Source organism: Danio aesculapii, chromosome 10, assembly GCF_903798145.1.
Source record: "Danio aesculapii chromosome 10, fDanAes4.1, whole genome shotgun sequence".
NCBI classification, from domain to species: Eukaryota; Metazoa; Chordata; class Actinopteri; order Cypriniformes; family Danionidae; genus Danio; species Danio aesculapii.
Window position 1 is genome coordinate 8,824,334 of NC_079444.1, and position 18,693 is coordinate 8,843,026.

The 18,693-nt window shown below is 38.3% G+C and overlaps 2 protein-coding genes across 6 annotated transcripts in view; both read left to right on the forward strand.

Moving 5' to 3' along the window:
* Window positions 1-10,430, forward strand: part of vldlr (very low density lipoprotein receptor) — a 52,088-nt gene extending 41,658 nt beyond the window's left edge. Inside the window, exons 13-20 of one of the 5 annotated variants that reach the window (XM_056467072.1) lie at window positions 3,580-3,719; window positions 3,828-3,969; window positions 4,151-4,300; window positions 4,496-4,558; window positions 5,455-5,496; window positions 5,819-5,899; window positions 9,255-9,424; window positions 9,531-10,430. In XM_056467072.1, the coding sequence (XP_056323047.1) occupies window positions 3,580-3,719; window positions 3,828-3,969; window positions 4,151-4,300; window positions 4,496-4,558; window positions 5,455-5,496; window positions 5,819-5,899; window positions 9,255-9,424; window positions 9,531-9,557 (815 nt within the window). In that variant the 3' untranslated portion in view covers window positions 9,558-10,430. The remainder of the gene's footprint in view (window positions 1-3,579; window positions 3,720-3,827; window positions 3,970-4,150; window positions 4,301-4,495; window positions 4,559-5,454; window positions 5,497-5,818; window positions 5,900-9,254; window positions 9,425-9,530) is intronic. The other 4 variants (XM_056467071.1, XM_056467074.1, XM_056467075.1 and 1 more) reach the window with 4 other exon arrangements.
* A 5,068-nt stretch (window positions 10,431-15,498) lies between these two features.
* On the forward strand, window positions 15,499-17,958 carry kcnv2a (potassium channel, subfamily V, member 2a). The gene is made up of 2 exons (XM_056467249.1): window positions 15,499-16,814; window positions 17,579-17,958. The coding sequence occupies exons 1-2, from the start codon at window positions 15,501-15,503 to the stop codon at window positions 17,819-17,821; spliced, it is 1,557 nt and encodes a 518-aa protein (XP_056323224.1). The 5' UTR covers window positions 15,499-15,500; the 3' UTR covers window positions 17,822-17,958.
* Window positions 17,959-18,693: the final 735 nt, after the last annotated feature.

The following is an 18,693-nucleotide window of genomic DNA, read 5'->3' on the forward strand; positions in this document are numbered from 1 at the left end:
GATTTCAACTCTGCATGATGGTAGCGCTTCAGGAGCGAGACTAGCAAAATTTTTCTATTTTTTTTTTTTTTTTTTTTCAGACTATTGTGATGTGATCCAGTTTGTTGTTTACACTGTAGGATGGATCGGTTACAGGGTTTCACACTGCATGACATTACAATTGGAGAATCGCCAACAACTTCATCCCGATCCACAAACCCACACAACCAAACAAACGCGAGAAGTGACATGGGCTAGAAAATGTACTTATTTTGCTCACCTGGCCTTTGAATGGAATTAGCAATTTCTCTTCAACTTGTTTTTTTTTTTTTTTTTTTTTTTGACCTGGTTGTGGTATTGCTCAGATGACATGTCAAACTGGCATGAGTGCTCCTGCAAAATTTCCACTAGTTTTTCCTCTATTTTTTGGGGGGGTCAAAATAGACTGAAAATAAGCGCTTTTTTTTTTAACTTCTCTCCCAACCTCCTGCTGGCCTGCAGATACCCATACTAGTGGATGTTGCTCACTTATTGGCTGTAGGTTATTACCGATGTTATTTTCGATCAGAAGACATTTCACACGGCATGATTTTGAATCGCCAACAGCTCCAGATATTTAGCATGCCAAATATCTCACAGGACTCATTGGCAGTTCTCTCAGATCACATCTTTGACAGTTCACACTGTCTGATTATTACTCTCATGAACAAGCGATTTCTCAACCTGTCTGCAAATCAAAATCGGGGCTAAAATCATGCAGTCTGAACTTGGCATTAATTTCAAAATAGGTTGAACTACAGTCAGGTGTGTTGGATTCAATCTTCATGGGTAGAGTTATATATATATATATATATATATAGTTATATGGAAGAGTTTTATATATATATATATATATATATATATATATATATATATATATATATATATATATATATATATATATATAAAACTCTTCCATATAACTATATATATATATATATAACTCTACCCATGAAGATTGAATCCAACACACCTGACTGTGTATGTATATATATATATATAAATAAATATAAAAGAGGTTTGTGAAAGCATTTGGACTTTTGTCGCATTCAGACTGCATGATTTTAACCCTGATTTTGACTCTCCAACCGGCTTTGAGAAATCGCAGATGAGTGAAGTTTATTTATAAACTAATTTCGAGAGGATCACGTGCTTATGATTGCTTGCGGCTGGTCCTGCATTATTCAATTTATAATTCACCAATCAGACGATTCTTAAACCACTTTAAAAACCCTAAGTTCCATATAACTGCCATCTTTTAGAAGAATCCTCCTTCCACCCCTACTCCTCCTTTCCTAGATGGGTGGCACGGTGGCCCAGTGGTTAGTACTGTTGCCTCACAGCAAGAACGTCACCTGGTTCTAGCCCTTACCAATCCAGCCAGCGTTTCTGTGTGGAGTTTACACGTTCTCCCCGTGTTCACGTGGGTTTCCCCTGGGTTCCCCCATTTCCTCCCACTGCCCAAAAACATACAATTTAAGTTAAATGACTATTCCAAATCTGCACCATAGACATGCTCCTAGTAAGTAGTTATCTCTTAAGACCAATCACTATCTGTTCATTAGCTACTACAGCAGGGGAGTTCTCGAGATCTACCTGAGCTCTAACTCCCCTCTCGCCTTGCAAATTGGAGGGAGCCCCGAGGAGGGAGGATCTTATAAGCTCAGGGCTCTCTCCCAGGACAGCATGCCAAACAAACTTTATAATCAATCATCAGCTAAGTGTGAACTCTTGAAATGCCTGAAATCACAAGCAAATCAGTGCTCGTTTACGCAAGTAAAAATGACACCGTGTGAACTATCAAAGACGCGTTCTGAGAGAATTGCTGAGGAGTCGCCGACCCCTGTAAGATATTTGGCTTGCTAAATATCTGTAGCTGTCAGCGATTCAAAATCATGCTGTGTAAAATGTTCTGATTGAAAATAACATTGGTTATTACCTAGTCAATTAAAGAGCAGCATCCACTAGTATAGGTATAGCCAAGTTAAAAGTGCTGCTTTTCACTCTTTTACACCCAAGAAATTGGGGGAAAAGCTAGTGTAAATTTGGCAGGAGCACCCGTGCCTGTTTGTGTCATCTGAGCAATACCACAAGTGGATCGAGGAAAAAAAACTTTGCCCAAAAAAAAGATTGCCTCCAAATGCCAGGTGAGCAAAATAAATAAATGTTCTTCCCCACTTAAGAATTCTTTCTCATTATGTAGTTAATAACAAAAGATATACAACTTGACCTTGCATTTTCAATGTCACTTCTCGCATGCGTTTGGTTGGGAGACGTAGTTTGTGGACCAAGACAAAGTTGTCAGTTATTCTCGTATTGTAATGTCATGCAGTGTGAAACCCCCCCTGTCACCGATCCATCCTACAGTGTAAACACAACACCAACAGAATGCTACCCCTAGCCATGCACTTTTTTCACTAGTCATGCAGTGTGAAAACATCTATGATGCCACTACTTTAAAAATCGTGCAGTCTGAACTCTGCATATGTGGATGATAAAACAAAGTAAAGCTCGTACACCAGGATGTTTTTTTGCTTATCAGCTTTTTTTCCCCCAACATTTTTCAACATTCATGCCCAAGCAATTTTCACTGGAAACGAGCCAGGGGAAGGTGCAAAATCACTACCTGACAATATATTTCGCTTAAGGAAATTCCCCAGTACACAAGGTGGTGCTATGCAGCTAACATTTACATGTTGCACAAAACAAGAAGTCGCCTTCATGCTTTTTTTTTTTTTTCTTGTGTTTTTATTGCGGAAGCTTTTCCACTCCACTACAGCACACCTGTTTCGAAATTTGTGGGAAAAAGTTATAAACCTGAAAAAAAGAGTGAAATTAAGCTATCTAATCCTGTTTGATCTGCAATAAATGTAGACATTTTTTTGTTTAAGCACCAGTAAGTCGTGATTTTGCTGTATCTTCAGCAGCTCAGGACACATGAATAAATCAAGTTGGTCTGCCTTTTTACATGTGTACACGATGACATTAGTGCCCTCTGATTAGTCATGAGATGTTAAACGTCAGAAGTCACGTGATCACATGATAATTCTTCCAGTGTGCACAAGCAATAAAAAAAGTAGTTCCTGGAGGGTCACAGTCTTGTATTCTTTAGATGCAAACCTGCTTAAACATAGCTGCCTTTTACCCGTAAGGAATTGCCCAATCCCAAATGGCACCCCATACCCTTGTAGTCATGATCTGCAATTTGCTGATATATACTGCTTTGAGTGATGGACTTCACACTTAGCAGCCACAAAGGTGCTTGCATGCACCATTTTAAAAGCTAAAATAAGGAATGGGACACCCTACCATCTTGTTGATTTAATAGACAATCGCAAGTCTACAAGACCCCAAGTGAAGTGTGCAAGCCATTTGGGATTGGTAATTCTGGAGGACTTGCCTAACTGTCCAGGTGTGTGTATTTATGGTTTGAGCTAATCTGCCGCCCAACTGTTTTTTTCACAATTGTGGTGGTCTCTCTTGACTTGGCCATTGTAAGACCAATGAGCAGTCAGCCAAAATAATAAATTGTCCTCTAATCGTGACTCTTGCCTTTTATAGATTTGATCAAGGGAAGGCTCTACTGGGTGGATTCCAAGCTGCACATGCTTTGTAGCGTAGACTTGAATGGAGACAACCGTCGGAAGGTGCTGCAGTCTCCTGATTACCTAGCCCACCCTTTTGCTCTTACTGTTTTTGAGGTACACCACCTAGATTAATCACAACTGACCTTTATTGATGGTACTGATTTCTGTTATACCATGTTTAATTCCTGGTATTTTCCCACTGTTTTTATTATGTCATCCCAGGACCGAGTGTTCTGGACAGATGGTGAGAATGAGGCAATCTATGGCGCGAACAAGTTCACAGGATCTGATGTAACTCTGCTGGCCAGCAACCTCAACGAACCCCAGGATATCATTGTGTACCATGAGCTAATTCAGCTATCTGGTGGGTCTTTTATTTATTGCTGAACAGCAACAAACCCCGTCAAGAGACTTAAGTCCTTTTTGTTTTTTCTGATTCTGTGACATTCACAAGCTTCTCCCTTGTTTCGAAATGGCATCATTTGAACCCTGCCTATGTCATTCTGTATCAATTCAGTCACCACCTTTTTTATTTTTCATCTCAGGGACTAACTGGTGTAATGAGAAGATGGAGAATGGAGGCTGTTCCTTCATGTGTCTACCAGCTCCACAAATTAATAAACATTCCCCTAAATTCACCTGCGTGTGTCCGGAAGGCCAAACCCTGGCTTCAGATGGCTTGCGCTGCAGAGCAGGTACGCAACGCATAACTTTACAATGTGAAACCATGTAATGCTAAACAAGCTTCCATTTGCATTGTTACATGTTTGTCATTCACGATCCATTTTTGTTGGTCATATTTGGGTCTTAAAAGCTATCTAAAAACAAGTTACCATAGAGCTAAGAATTGGCCGTTTTATTGCTTTGGCTGTATTGATCTTTTATGACAGAGGCAACTTCTGCCGCCCCTCAAGACGGAGGGCAGGTAACTACTCGCCCCAGTCACCCAAAAGGTAAAGCAGTTAGATAGGATGCTAACTGCATGCGCATGGAGATTGATCAATGGCTTTGATTTGCTTCCTGCCGTAGACAGTAGGCTTCGCTATTTAAAATCTGTAGAAGTGACCTACAGTAGGTTAACAGGTCCAGCTAGCAGTAAGGCTGTAGTGGTGATGACTGACCTATTCCTAAGATCACTTCTGTGAGGTTTTGGGAATTTTAACTAATGCTATTCCTCCTCAAAACAAGTATGGATTCAAGTATTTTTAAAAGATTATACTGCTCACAACTGAAGCTGATTCTTTTTGATTCTTGATGTAGGGTATCATGGGGGTTTGTACAACAATGGGTATCAGAATGCAAGATTCAATCATTTCTTCTTGTGTAGTGTCATAGTGCATGACAACCATTGCCATGTCTGAGACGCTTCACAACCTCATCATAGAAAGTCTAGCATTTTTGTTCCCGTTGTCCTTGAGTTCTGTCACATGGGTGACGCTGACCAATAGGAGCACAGAATCTCCTTAAAATGGCAAAATGAAGGATACCATAGAGCAGTTAAACAAGAATTAACATTGGTTAGCTAATTAATATTGGCTTTGACTGCATTTTGGTCTTTAAATTAACACCGTTACCAAGTAGGTCTTCAATGTTTTTTTTATTTTTTTTATTTTTGGACTGGTGGGTCTTTAAGAACCCTGAAATATGCAAATTTAGGCCTTAGTAGCTTGAACGCCATGGATCTCGCCTATATTGTTGACTGTGGTTGGATTACTTGTAGCTAGTAGGTTATTACTAATATACTGTTATTACCATGTTCCATGACATGTATAATGGTTATAGAGTTAGTAATTGTATAATATGTAAAATGGGCCTCCAGTGCTTATAAACCTTTTATTTTCTTTTAAAGCATCTGCAGTATCGAAGGTTGTCTCTGAACCAGTTCATACTGGTAAGGCCTAGCTGCCTCTTATCTTCTGGAATCTTTCTAATTATAAACCCCTAACCTTTAACTATACATTTAGAATAGAAAATCCTAACTATTCTGAATAACAAGACTGAATTCAGTGGCTGGCTTTTTCTTTCATTCAAGAGAGTCCCATTCATCCTTTTGCTGCTGCTTGTCTGCTTACTCATAACCAAATTGCATTTTCCACTATTATTTACATGTTGCTTGGCCGATTCTTTATATAGTTTACATTTCATTGTTTGTCGTGTTCCATAACACGATGGTCATAAAATGATTTTATTTTGTTTGTTTTTTCCATCTACAGAAGGAAACCTAAGCACCTCCATACATGAGGTTAATACATCAGCCAGAGGATCTGCTGCCGCCTGGGCGATTCTACCTGTGTGTAAGTACAAAGTTTCTGCTCCTATATTATGCTGTATCCCATTACAATATTCTTTTTTTTATTATTACTTTTTATTTAGCAAAGTTTAAACTAGTTTCGAGGGGATCACGTGCTTATGATTGCTTGCGGCTGGTCCCGCATTATTCAATTTATGATTCACCAATCAGGCGGTTCTTAAGCCACTATAAATACCCTAAGTTCCATATAACTGCCATCTTTATTTTGAAGAATCCCCTTTTACACCCCTTTCCTAGATAAGTGGCCCAGTGGTTAGCACTGTTGCCTCAAAGCAAGAACGTCACTGGATCTAGTTCTTACCAAGCTACCCAGCGTTTCTGTGTGGAGTGTACATGTTCTCCCCGTGCTCACGTGGGTTTCCCCTGGGTTCCCCGGTTTCCTCACACTATCCAAAAACATGCACTTTAAGTTAAATGACTAATCCAAATCTGCACCATAGACATGCTCCTAGTAAGTAGTTCTCTTAAGAGCAATCACTATCTGTTCATTAGCTACTACAGCAGGGAGTTCTCGATCTACCTGAGCTCAAACTCTCCTCTTGCCTTGCAAATTGGAGGGAGCCCCGGGAGGATCTTATAAGCTCAGGGCTCTCTCCCGGGACAGCATGCTTAACATGCTTTATAATCATCAGCTAAGTGTGAACTCTTGAATTGGTATTTAAGATGATTTTGCAAAATAAGAAACTGTACTCTTAATTTAAATCCACTCAGACTTTTCCCCCAAAACGACATTGTCATGTACAGTAAATGAATGGGTTCCAAAAAATGTATATTTATTATTATTATTATTATTATTTTAATGAACCGTTATGGTCTCAACTACAAAAACATGACTTTTATGAAAACCACAACATTATGCACTTGTTTATAAGCATGTGTGAGTACTTGAACCTGGTAGGCTATAGGCTATATTTGCACAACCATAGATGCATACAGTAGATGTCATGTAGGTTATTTTCAAATAGAATTAATGTCAATTGAGCTGCCATCTTGGTACAGGGTAACCCTTGTTTGAAATAAAATCAGGACCAAGGTGCAGTGGCGAACTAGCCATTAGGAGCACAAGACGTTTTCCTGGTCTTTTTTACCTTATTTTACATCTCTCTTTTTCTACACCGATGGATGTGTTAGCCATCATCAAAAGACACAATCACAGGCTCCCTTCATACAAGACCATAAAGTAACACAACAAGAACAAACGCCTAAACATCGCCAATGGTGTATCCCTCAAAGTTGTTTAGAATTAAATGTTTAGAGATGGTGTGACCTAAAGTCCCTGTAAGAATTAGTCTTTGGTGTGACACAACACGTACCTGTGGGTGCCTTTTGATGTACCCCTTGATCCTCCTTGCGTCTTTGTCATAGAACTAGTGGCACCAAAATTAGTCGCCGAAATTCCTATGTTGATTCTGCTTGTTAAGAGACTGTTCTCACTCTCAGGTCACATCATTCAAAAGAAAAGGGCCACATCGTTCCTTGATCGACAGACGGGACTGTCTTAACTGGCTGAATATAAAGGGGGACTGAACAAAATTCTTTCTACTTTATAATTAATGTTCTCAACTCTTGTTTATTTCTGTAATGAATATGGCTGTCAAGCCAACAGTTTGAGGATCTTGATGGTTTATTGCAGGTATGTTGTTTACATGAAGAAATCTGGGTTACAAGTTAAACAAAAATTCTAATAAACAATCATATTTTGAATTTAAAATAGTTTTTTGCCGTGTTTACATTAATTTTACGTTTGAACAGCCAATTACACATTTCAGTCTTTTAAATTCGATTAAGTACGATCTAATTGCAGAGAGGGTTTTTTTTTTTTTTTTTTTTTTTTTTTTTTTTTTTTTTTTTTTTGTTAATCGATTGACAGTATATTTATATATTAAATAAAATAGTTCTTTAACTTAATTTGTTAAGAAACCGTTAGGGTGGCAGGATCAATGATGATAATTATTTTATTTAAAGTCTGTAAGACTTGAGTTAATATTTAGGTTATTCACTGAAATATATCATTTAAATCGTTTATGGAGCTGAATGCAGTAAATAGTCTGTATGAAAAAAGTTCGAAAATAAACTTATGCAAGCAATCTAGTCATTATAAACAAATTATTTACCAAAAGATGATTACTGCAGTAAAATATTTGTAGTCTTTTAATAAGCACAATGTATACAAGATAGAGATGTTATGAAAAGTGAATTGTTTGTTTTGAAATTTGTAAATCGGAATTTGTCCAATAATAAACCGGAAACACGTGGTTGTTGTCATGCGGTGAACTCGGCCAGTCATGTAATATCAGTGTTGTCATCGCAGTTCCAGCAGTCGCTCTTCAAACGCTGTAATCGGGACATAATTTCTAACCTGCATGCACTGCTTTAAGACAGATTTCGATTGATCTGTGCAGCGCTACATGAAGTCGAACGCAACTAATGATTGTAATTAAAATCAATAGAGGCTGCATTTAACATTTTCAAAATTGGTCATGCCCAAAACGTTTTGAGTTTGAGGGAAATTTTCAGACTCTACTTTAAGGCTTATTCTTGTGACCCTTATCCAGCAATCGCTGTTTTTGGTTGGTCTGACTCACTTCGTGGGTTCAGTCATCAAATTAAAAAAAGCTGTCCAATATGAAATGGTGATGGCTAAAAAAAACAAAACTTTTTTTTAAAATGCTGGCTTTCAGAATTTTCTTGCTTTTTACATTTAGGGAGACTTGGACACAATCTTTCTGATAACATTGCTGGCTTCAAAGCCACCTGAAACCCTTTTTTAATTATCTGTCTAATGTCAAGGATAACAGTTTAAAGGTATAACACTGTGATTTGTCTGCAAGATCACCATATTGCCTGTTCCCACTGGCCTAGAAATATGTGTAACATTGTTAACCCATGTAAAAAAAACTGGAGGAACTGATGGTCTTTGTTGTTGTTGTTGTTGTTTTGCTTTTTCTGTCTTTTAATAATTGCTTTGTATGTTGCATGTTAACATAACAATTTTTTCAAAAAGTTGTGCATTAAAAAATAAATAAATAAATAAATAATAATAAATCTCTAAACGACTACTAAAACTTGTCGACCAAGCCTCTTGTCCTTGGCTTAGGTGGCAGCCCTAATATTTTAGGTCTGTTTCAAAATGAATTTTGACCATGTAATCTGTTCGTAAATAAAAAAAAAAAATTTTAAAAGCAAATGTCCCTCCATATTTGAAAACAAAAAAAATTGGAGGCGTCTGAAAGGAATTTTAAAGTATTTTTAAATAAAAATCATCTCATAAATGTCTCATTCTACAAGTTCCTTACTATTTTAGTTAAGTCATTATTTTTATTGTTCTTTACTTGCAGTATTATTGGCCATGGCTGCTGCTGGTGGTTACTTAATGTGGCGCAACTGGCAGATCAAAAACAAGAAGAGCATGAACTTCGACAACCCAGTGTATCTGAAGACCACAGAGGAAGACCTCAATATCGATATCAGTAGACACAGCGCTTCTGTAGGTCACACGTACCCTGCTGTGAGTAACGCTTATTCATCACCTGCGGTTTCAGATCAGTGAAACCGTAGATTAGTAGTCTACAATCACTGTTACAAGCAAACATTCAGTCCTCTAATCTTTCCAGTCCTTTTCCTGCAGATCTCAATGGTAAACACAGAAGATGACTTGTCATAACCCAAGCCCCCCCCCCCCTACAATGCTCCGGTTTATTTAGTAGCCACTTGGCACCAATGGCAACTGCTGCCGTTTCGACGGTTTCACAACCAGCTGCCTTCTGAATTGCATTTTCAAGTTTTGTCCCCCTCCAAATCCCAATCAGAGGATGTCATTTGTGGTACAAGAAAGTATTTGCATCCTGCTCAGGCTGAGTGTGCTCCAAAAGCATCAAGGAATTCCATTGGGATTATGATTTTAACTTCACGTACACCATAGAAGGCCCAAAAATGATTCAACAGCCTTGCGTCCTACTTACAAGGATGTTAGAATTAACTCAAGAACCAGAATGCTGAGTAGATGGCTAGCAGTGTGTGTGGATGCCTGAAATATTTAAATGAAAATGCATATTTTAGATGATCATGTCTTTAAGATGTAAGTTTCTTTCTTTCTCATAATGAACATTGTTTCCCAGAGATGCTTCGTGAGTCTTGCTGGGATTAAAAAATGCTCTATGGGGAAAAGTGCTGTTACGACGTTTGTAAAACATTGTATATATCCCTCTCTGGAAAAAACATAATCAGGATTCCTCAAGCACTTTGATCAAATGTTCCTCTGTAAATAAGATTGTATACATTTGACTGAGACAATTTTGCTATGGTTGGGCACTGTACCAGGGTAGAGGATGATGTATTTAAAAACAAAAAACAAAAAAAAAATGGAGTTTGTTAAACCTATTTTGTATGTTTGTGTGCTGTTCCTGTGACCTTTTATAGCAGTGTACAGGGGGATGAAATGCTCTGTATTGTGAAAAGGAAACATTTGCAAACCGTAAAATAAAATTAAAGTTTAAATTATGCTGCTTTGTTAACCGCAGATTCCCTTGTCGTTTTTTAGGCTCCTAAGACTCGAGATTCAGTCTAGGTCGCCTACACGTAATGCTATGCTGAACTCTGATGGTAATTATGTGTTGAGTGCAAATAAATGCAGTCATTCAGTGTCATAACTACTAGCAAACTCCAGACTTCCTTAAAGCCTTGACTTTTTGTGTTTTGAGGGTCGTTTACAGAATCATGATGCAAACTGATATTTATAAAGTGCTGCCACTGCAATACAGGCATGATGAAATGACATTGGATTCACTCTACAATTTTGCTGTCTAGACACATTGCAGAGATTGTGAATGATTCCTACTCTTGCAGGAATAAAAACCCATGAAGTGTTACTATGAAATTCACCCAAAAATGAAAATACTTAGTCACTCATGCTCATGTCATTCCAATCCCCTGCGAGCTTCGTTCATCTTCAAAACAGTTTAAAAGTGCTGTATGTACATTTTTGACTCTTGTAAAGCATATAAATACCATAATATGTTTGCAGATATTTAAGAAACATGCCAAGTGAACATTCTTGTTTATCTGAAAAACAATGCTAAAGTCAGATTGTCTGCTTTGAAAATGTCTGTTATGTGCCGGAATGCTGTCTTTGTTTTGGTCTTTTAACCCACCCACTGCCACTTTAGCCAATTATATTTAAGCACCCCGGGCTGCCTTGGTGGAAAACAGCATATTTCAGTCAGACTCTGAACCAAAATTTGACCTCAAGTGGACAGTAGCAGACTCCGAAATGAGACGCAGATTCAAAGTTCCACTTGAGGTTATTAATAGCAAATAACATAAATATTACGAATTTAAACATTAGGTGAGCAGGTTACCTTGTAGCCCCGTGTCCTAACAACACGCAACATGACAAGATTTGCAGTGATAAGAATTTGGCCGATTGCACCAGACGAAACACGACAGATGTTTAAATACAGCCATTCAGAAGCACAGAATAGTGCACTCCTACAAAATGGTTAATGGTAAGGTTTACAATCTAATTAATACATATTAAACCTCTTTAACATTATTAAATGTACATGCTGAATCACTGAGTTGGTTTACATTATTTCAAAGTTCAAAAGTTCAATTTCAAACAGTTTATTTATAATATCAGAATTGAACTGTGCTGCTGCTTTCAGTAGTATGGCAATAAATGTCATGTAAAATGCCATTCAAACTCACAATGTCTACGTTTACATGGTCATCAGTAATCAAATTATTTGCCTTAATCTAATTAAGACAGTAATAAGATTAAGGCATTTACATGAGTTGCTTTTTAAATGTTTCTTTCATGATCCTGTTTTACATGTTATAGCACATAATTCGATTAATGTCATTGCGTCACCGCGCTATCCGCATTTCCTCCGGAGTTTCATGTAATTTCGGGTGTTTCATTATTAATTTGTCGACTTTAACTGTGGTTTAACACTTTCACTTTCATTCGGACATGCCCGCTGTGACAAACGAGATATTGGATGCAACTTTGAACTGCTGGAAGAACGTTGATTTAACTGAAGTTCATACCGCATGCTGAATGGAAGAGAAAGCCTCCGCATTTCACGATGCAGGTGTCTGTAGTCTGCACTGACTCAGTAGGTCCAGAGAGTGTCAAACAGCCATGTGTGTGATTATCCTGTCGCAAAACACTGTGAAAAGTCCTACATGACGGTAATAATTCTATTAAGGTGTTTACATGTCTGTACTGCACTTTAATACGACTAAAATCGGCATACTCCACATGTCTTAATTCAATTTCTCTTTAGTTCGTATATGACCTTTAATCTGATTAAATTAATCAAAAATCGCTGTTTACATGGTGTTGTAAAAATAAATGAGTGAAGAACCCAGTCCAGGAAACTCAAAACAAGCAGAATTCCTTTATTGAGACGTGTTGGTTAATCTGCAGTCATACAGCATCTTCAAGAAGTCCATGTGTCTGCTAGAGCCTACTGGAGGTCTGAAGTCTGCGAGTTTTATCACAAGTCTAAATTAAAACAAGGATGTCCTGTCTATATTGTCATGTTAGGAGGAGGGAAGATGGCTAAACAAAGCATGCAAATTAAGTTTTGGAGTCGGCATGATAATCAGCATATAGGTGTTCGCGGCCTGCACAGCAACTGACCAGATGAGTTAATCAACAAAAGGGTTTCTTTAGCATGAAAGCATCACCCAAAGGCAGAGTCGTTAAAAGCCTGTCCGTAGCATTTGCATCACTTTGGCTCAGCCAGTAGTCAGAAAGACAAAGGTTAATGTCTCTCATGGCTGGGCTGTTAATAAAATGATATAATCAAAAAAACAAAAAATATAACTTTTGAGTTCTATGTAGATTATTGTTCATTAGAAACTAGATAATATAAATTTGTATTTCCACAATGGTAAACTCTTGTCTTGTTGAGTATTGTCTTAATTGCATTAAAATCGAATTATTGGTGTCCATGTAAAAGTAGCCCTTGTTAGCATTTAACACTGAATAAAGCACATGAGGTGTATGTGGTGCATGGTGAGGTGATAACTGTCAGTTAATCCTGTTGTTCAGATGCAAGAAATAGAAACTGTTTCTAAAATATCAATTTCAGGTGTTGATTAGAACAAACTCATTTTAATATGGAAATTATTCCTTCTATTGCATACTGTTGCTTTTATATAGAACACAACTTTAAATCAGCCTTTAGGCTCGATAGTCAGGCACACTCCTGTTTGTGGCATCAATCTGGCAACCTGAGTTTGCATGCGTTTTGAACTAGCAGTGCAATACCTAGTTCAACCACTGGGTGTCAACTTACGAACTGCACCTGTAACATTTTTTAGATGAAATCTGAGAGCTCCCTCTTCCTCTAGACCGCAATAGTCCTGACTCATTTAAAAGTCCATAATAAAAAGCAGAACCTATGCCTTCAGTTCAATCTGAAATTTATGAAGCTACATTTACGTTCAAGTTTTGTGACTTTAAAAAAAGCACCAACGCATCTGAGGTATACATCAAAGAGAAATTTGTGTGGGCATCTGAGGTATATATCAGCACACTACACTTTTGGGAATGTGTGCCCTATACTAACAGTGTGCTTGATCATTTTTTGATTGAATTAATCAATATTAATACATTGTCTGTTTTGAAGATGGTTGGTACCTTTCTGAACTTTGAATAAATCTGGACAATTGCAGTCCATGGTGGATCAGGGAGCTCTTGAATTTGATCCAAAATATCTTTCATTTCTGTTCTAAAGATGAGCAAACATCTTGGGGGTTATGACATGAGTGTAAAATTATTTGAAAATGTTATTTTTAGGCGAGTTGACCCTTTGTGACCATTCATTTGAGAAGAACTGTCTATTTTTGCAGTTAGGCTAGCTGTTTAGGAACCAAAGTATTGTCTATTATGTAATGTCAGACAGCAAAACATTGTGTCTGGCTTTATACAGCACTTTGATTGTTGTACTATAAACAAAGTGCTTTAAAATCATAGTGGTGGTGTCTCCTCGCCTACCACCTGTGTACATCTACCTGAATGATGCAACATCAGTACCAATGCTGGTATGTGGTGAGTGCACTGGCCCCATGGCAATGTCTGAAGAGGAAAATGTCATTGTGTGTTGATACTGCAAAATATGAAAACTCTATGGCAACTTGTAGTGCTAGCTACACAGCACTAAACATAACACCGCAGGCAACAGGTAAGCACTACTATTACCTTTCTGAATGGTAATGTATTGTAACACTAAAATACTGTGCCAGTGTTTTGTATCAATCAGTGTACACGTCACTGTAGTTATTATTGTGCTGGATTAGACCCTGCTCTGAAATAGCTGTTAAGTTAGTTAAACTAAAAGATTTTCGTAGAACTAAAACCATTTCCAGTTGATTTTGATGTGAACAAGCCATGAAGCAGTTACTGTCAACAATAGTTCTAGCAACTCAAAGTTCTTCCTGTGTAAAAGCCCCCAAGAAGCCAATTTCAGTAGGGGTATAATAAAAGGGCAAATTTCCTGATCATTGGATGTAGGTAATAAGGAGGCCATGACTGAAGTTTGCTCGGATACAGGGAATAACATCCTGATTCTTTACAAAAAAAGCAATGCTATTTTTAAATCGCAACAGAAAGGAGCCAGATGTAATGGACAGATGAGAGGTTTTTTTTTATTGGTAAACTCTGTATTCAACATGTCAGGGTAAACATTGGACTCACAATATTACCCGAAGCAGGACCTACATATATATTCTAATTAATGGCCCATCACAACTCTTCAGTGAGCAACCAGTCTTGTGCATCATGGTTCATAAGGTTCCTGTGATGGTTGTGAATGGTTGCTTTTAATATTGTTGTACCAAACCCAAAAAAATCTTTGTCTGGCAGTGAGTGAGTGGACATTACATTTCCCCAAAGAACCAGATATAGAACAAAAACACTTTGGAAACCATACTCCAGTAGGATCTCTAGGTACCAGTGATTCTTTATTCAGCATGTTGTTTATTTGTGATTTGTCTTTTTCTCCTTGTTGGGACATAATGGGAATCTGAGTGAAATGACTTCTTGACTGAAGAATTGATTTGGTTAGAATGTTGGCAATTACTAAAGGGGAGAAGTTTGTGTTTAGCCTTTTACCTTAGACCCTTTGAGTTGTGGCAAGGGGACTAAATACTTTTTATTTCATTTTGAGTGGGTTTCTGGAATATACAGTGTGATTCCAAAGAAAAGGGATGCTCTGATGTCCATCCCTTTGAAAAATCGTTCTCACTATAGTTCTCTCTGGTGCGACATTTGTAAAAAAAATTGTATATAGAAAATCTTCATTGCTTTAGTTTACAAGCCACATGGTGTAATATCCTCTGTTGGAGATTGGTCAATATATGGGAAATGAAAGACATCAGGGTTGGTAGATAAAGTCTGGAAGAGGATCATAGTATTTAAGTCTTTAAGCACTCAGATCCTCTGTGTCAGCAACATTAGTCAGTGCTGCTTCCTGTAGTTGCTCAGGGGTCTGACTCAGAGGTATTAAATTCATCTAATACCTCTACGCCCTGTGCAACCTGTGCATCTGCCAGGCTGAGAGGACATCGGCACCATGCTCAAGCTTAAGGGCAGAAGGCAAAGCCTTTTTCCCAACTATAAACTTGGGGTCACAGTCCCTGCTCCCAAAGATCCAGAGGACTCTGACCTTCCTTTCGGTCAGCACAATTGGGTAAAACCATGGAATTCGATGCAGGAGTTAAGTAAGGATATTTACGACATCTATGCAGAGTATGAGGATGATGAAGAGGATCGACTGTTCTCCACTCCTAGTAAACTGTCCTCTCCGGTTAAGAACTACATGCTTAACCTCAATGTAGGAGGCAAGGTCTACCAGATCTCTTACAGGGTAGCAGCAAAGTATCCCAAGACAAGAATTGGCCGTCTCGCAACATATACGGACCACAACAGGAAACTTGACCTCTGTGATGATTACACCGTCCACAACAATGAGTTTTTCTTCGACAGGGACCCAGATGTCTTCCACAACATCTTTAACTTCTATAGGACTGGAGTTCTGTGGATAAAAGATGAACTGTGTCCACGCAATTTTTTGGAGGAGATCAACTATTGGGGTGTTCGTATCAAGAACACCCATCGCTGCTGTCGAATTTCATTTGAGGAACGGCAGGATGAACTCAACGAACAGCTGAAGGTGCAGAGGGAACTTGAAGCAGAAGTGGAGACTGAGGAACATGAGGACTTGTTTCAGGATATGGCTTTTGGGCATACACGTTTCCTCATTTGGAACATGATGGAGAAGCCCTTCTCGTCAATTATAGCCAAGCTCATGGCTGTAGCTTCCAGTTTCTTCGTGCTGGTATCACTTGTGGCAATGACGCTCAATACGGTAGAGGAAATGCAATACATAACAACCACCGGACAACTAAGTGGAAAGACCTACTGCGAGTATGTCGAGACTTTCTGCATTGCATTTTTCACCATGGAATACCTGCTCCGGCTCGTGTCCACGCCTGACCTCAAACGCTTTGTGAGAAGTGTGTTGAATGCTGTTGACTTGATTGCAATCCTTCCATTATACCTCCAGATGGTTCTAGAGTGTTTCGAGAGCCATGACTACTGGAAACATGGTAGCGATATTGAGACAGTAGGACGGGTCGGTAAATTGGGCCAAGTTCTCAGAATCATGCGTCTCATGAGGATATTTCGTATCCTTAAACTAGCACGCCACTCTACTGGACTTCGAGCATTTGGCTTCACGCTTCGGCAGTGTTACCAACAAGTGGGCTGTCTGTTCCTCTTCATTGCAATGGGAATCTTAACATTTTCGGCCATGGTGTATACCGTTGAGCATGATGTGCATAAAACAAACTTTACCAGCATTCCACACGCATGGTGGTGGGCAGCTGTAAGTACATATTTTTTTTATATTAGTGTATAAAATGTGCTGTGAATGTATCATGGTAATATGATAATGATAATGCTCGTAATACCTAGGAGTGTTCAATTCTGCCCATGTCCAACAGATTTTAGCTCCAACCATCTCCAATACACTTGCCAAAAATTTCTAGTGATTCTAAAGACCTTACTTGGTTGGTTCAGTTGTTTATTTAGGTCGGATTTAAACTCATGACAATGGCCCTTAAGGAACATGCTTGGACACCCCTGATGGTATTTTCGTGAAGAATTTGGACCGAGCCAGATCAAGAGGGGTGTTTCCACTGTAATTCTATTAAATGCTTCATCTTTAACTGTGATAAGTGTGACTACGGCACCTGTCACAATCGTGTCACTTGCCCACCATGTGTAATCCCCTACTGCTCTTCTTAATCCTTCTATTTATCCCAAGAGCAACATGTTTTGGTCACACTTTATTTTGATGGTCCGTTTGTTGAATTAAGTTACATTGCATCTACATGTCAATTCATCTCATTAGATTTTAAGTAGACTGTTAGGTTGGGGTTAGGATTAGGGTTAGAGTAAGTTGACATGTACTTGCAAAGTTTCTTAGTCAGTTAAACGTCTGTTGAAGGAGCAGTATCAACAGATATTAAGCAGACAGTCTACTAATCAAATGGACCATCAAAATAAAGTGTTACCTATTATTTTTATTAAACCTCAAAATATATGTATTAACTGGCACGTCTAAGTATTCCTATATTTATTCCACAGGTGAGCATCTCCACCGTGGGCTATGGCGACATGTTTCCAGAGACCCATCTGGGCAGGATTTTTGCATTTGCATGCATCTCGTTTGGAATTATTCTCAACGGCATGCCGATCTCCATTCTGTTCAATAAATTCTCAGACTACTATTCAAAACTAAAAGCCTATGAATACACCTCCTCTATAAAGAATCGTGGGAAAGTGAGGTTTGTAAAAAGGGCTGCCAAGAGGTTTGCAGAATGTTTTTAGAACGCCATGTGCTGACCTACTCCATCCTCCTACAGGCTGATTTTTAATTCATGGACACGGTGGCCTGCCTTTCCAAAAATTCACACCAAACAGACCACCTAAGTATAACTGTCCTCACACAAATTTGTCATTGCTGTTTGTCTAGAAAACCTTTCTCTTGTACTGCTGGGATACAATTATATTAAGGAACTTTTGTATTATACATTTTTTATGCTGAAAACAATGCATTTAGGCAAGTCTACCAGTTATGGATGCAGTTAATAAAAACTCCTCTTGGAATACCAAGTCTTTGTCAAATATATTATTTCATAGAAGCATAAGTAATTGTATGAATCATCATTTTTTTATATGGGCTGAGTGCAATGAGGCAAAAAGGAATTATCCAGGGATAGATAAACACTACTTCAAATAATCAGTTGAAGGTTTAACATCTGGCCGAGCACAAGCTCAGCATCAGCACTTTTGGCAATCTTGTATTGTAATTTTTTAAGTTTGAATCAAGAAAAGCGGATTTATGATTCATTTCAAATGGTTTCCTCTGAAAGCACTTTAAGCTGGATGGATTGGAAAATACATCTTCTATAGGTATAACTTTACAACGGTAAACCTTTTAATCCGTTCAGAACTGACATCCTTACTACAATGACCGGGCATTCAACTATATGCGGTTCGCAATTACAACCCCTTGTTGACTTAATAAACGGTGGCCATTGTGACGTCCATAAGAATGCAGACAACTGCGACGTAATTAATTCTGAAAAGCATGCTCATGCAAGCATTGATAATCCTGAAAGATTAATCCTTGGGGATCATTGAAGTCCCAAGGACAGATGGAAGTAGAGCAGGTCAACAAAATAAATTTTTCAAGCACG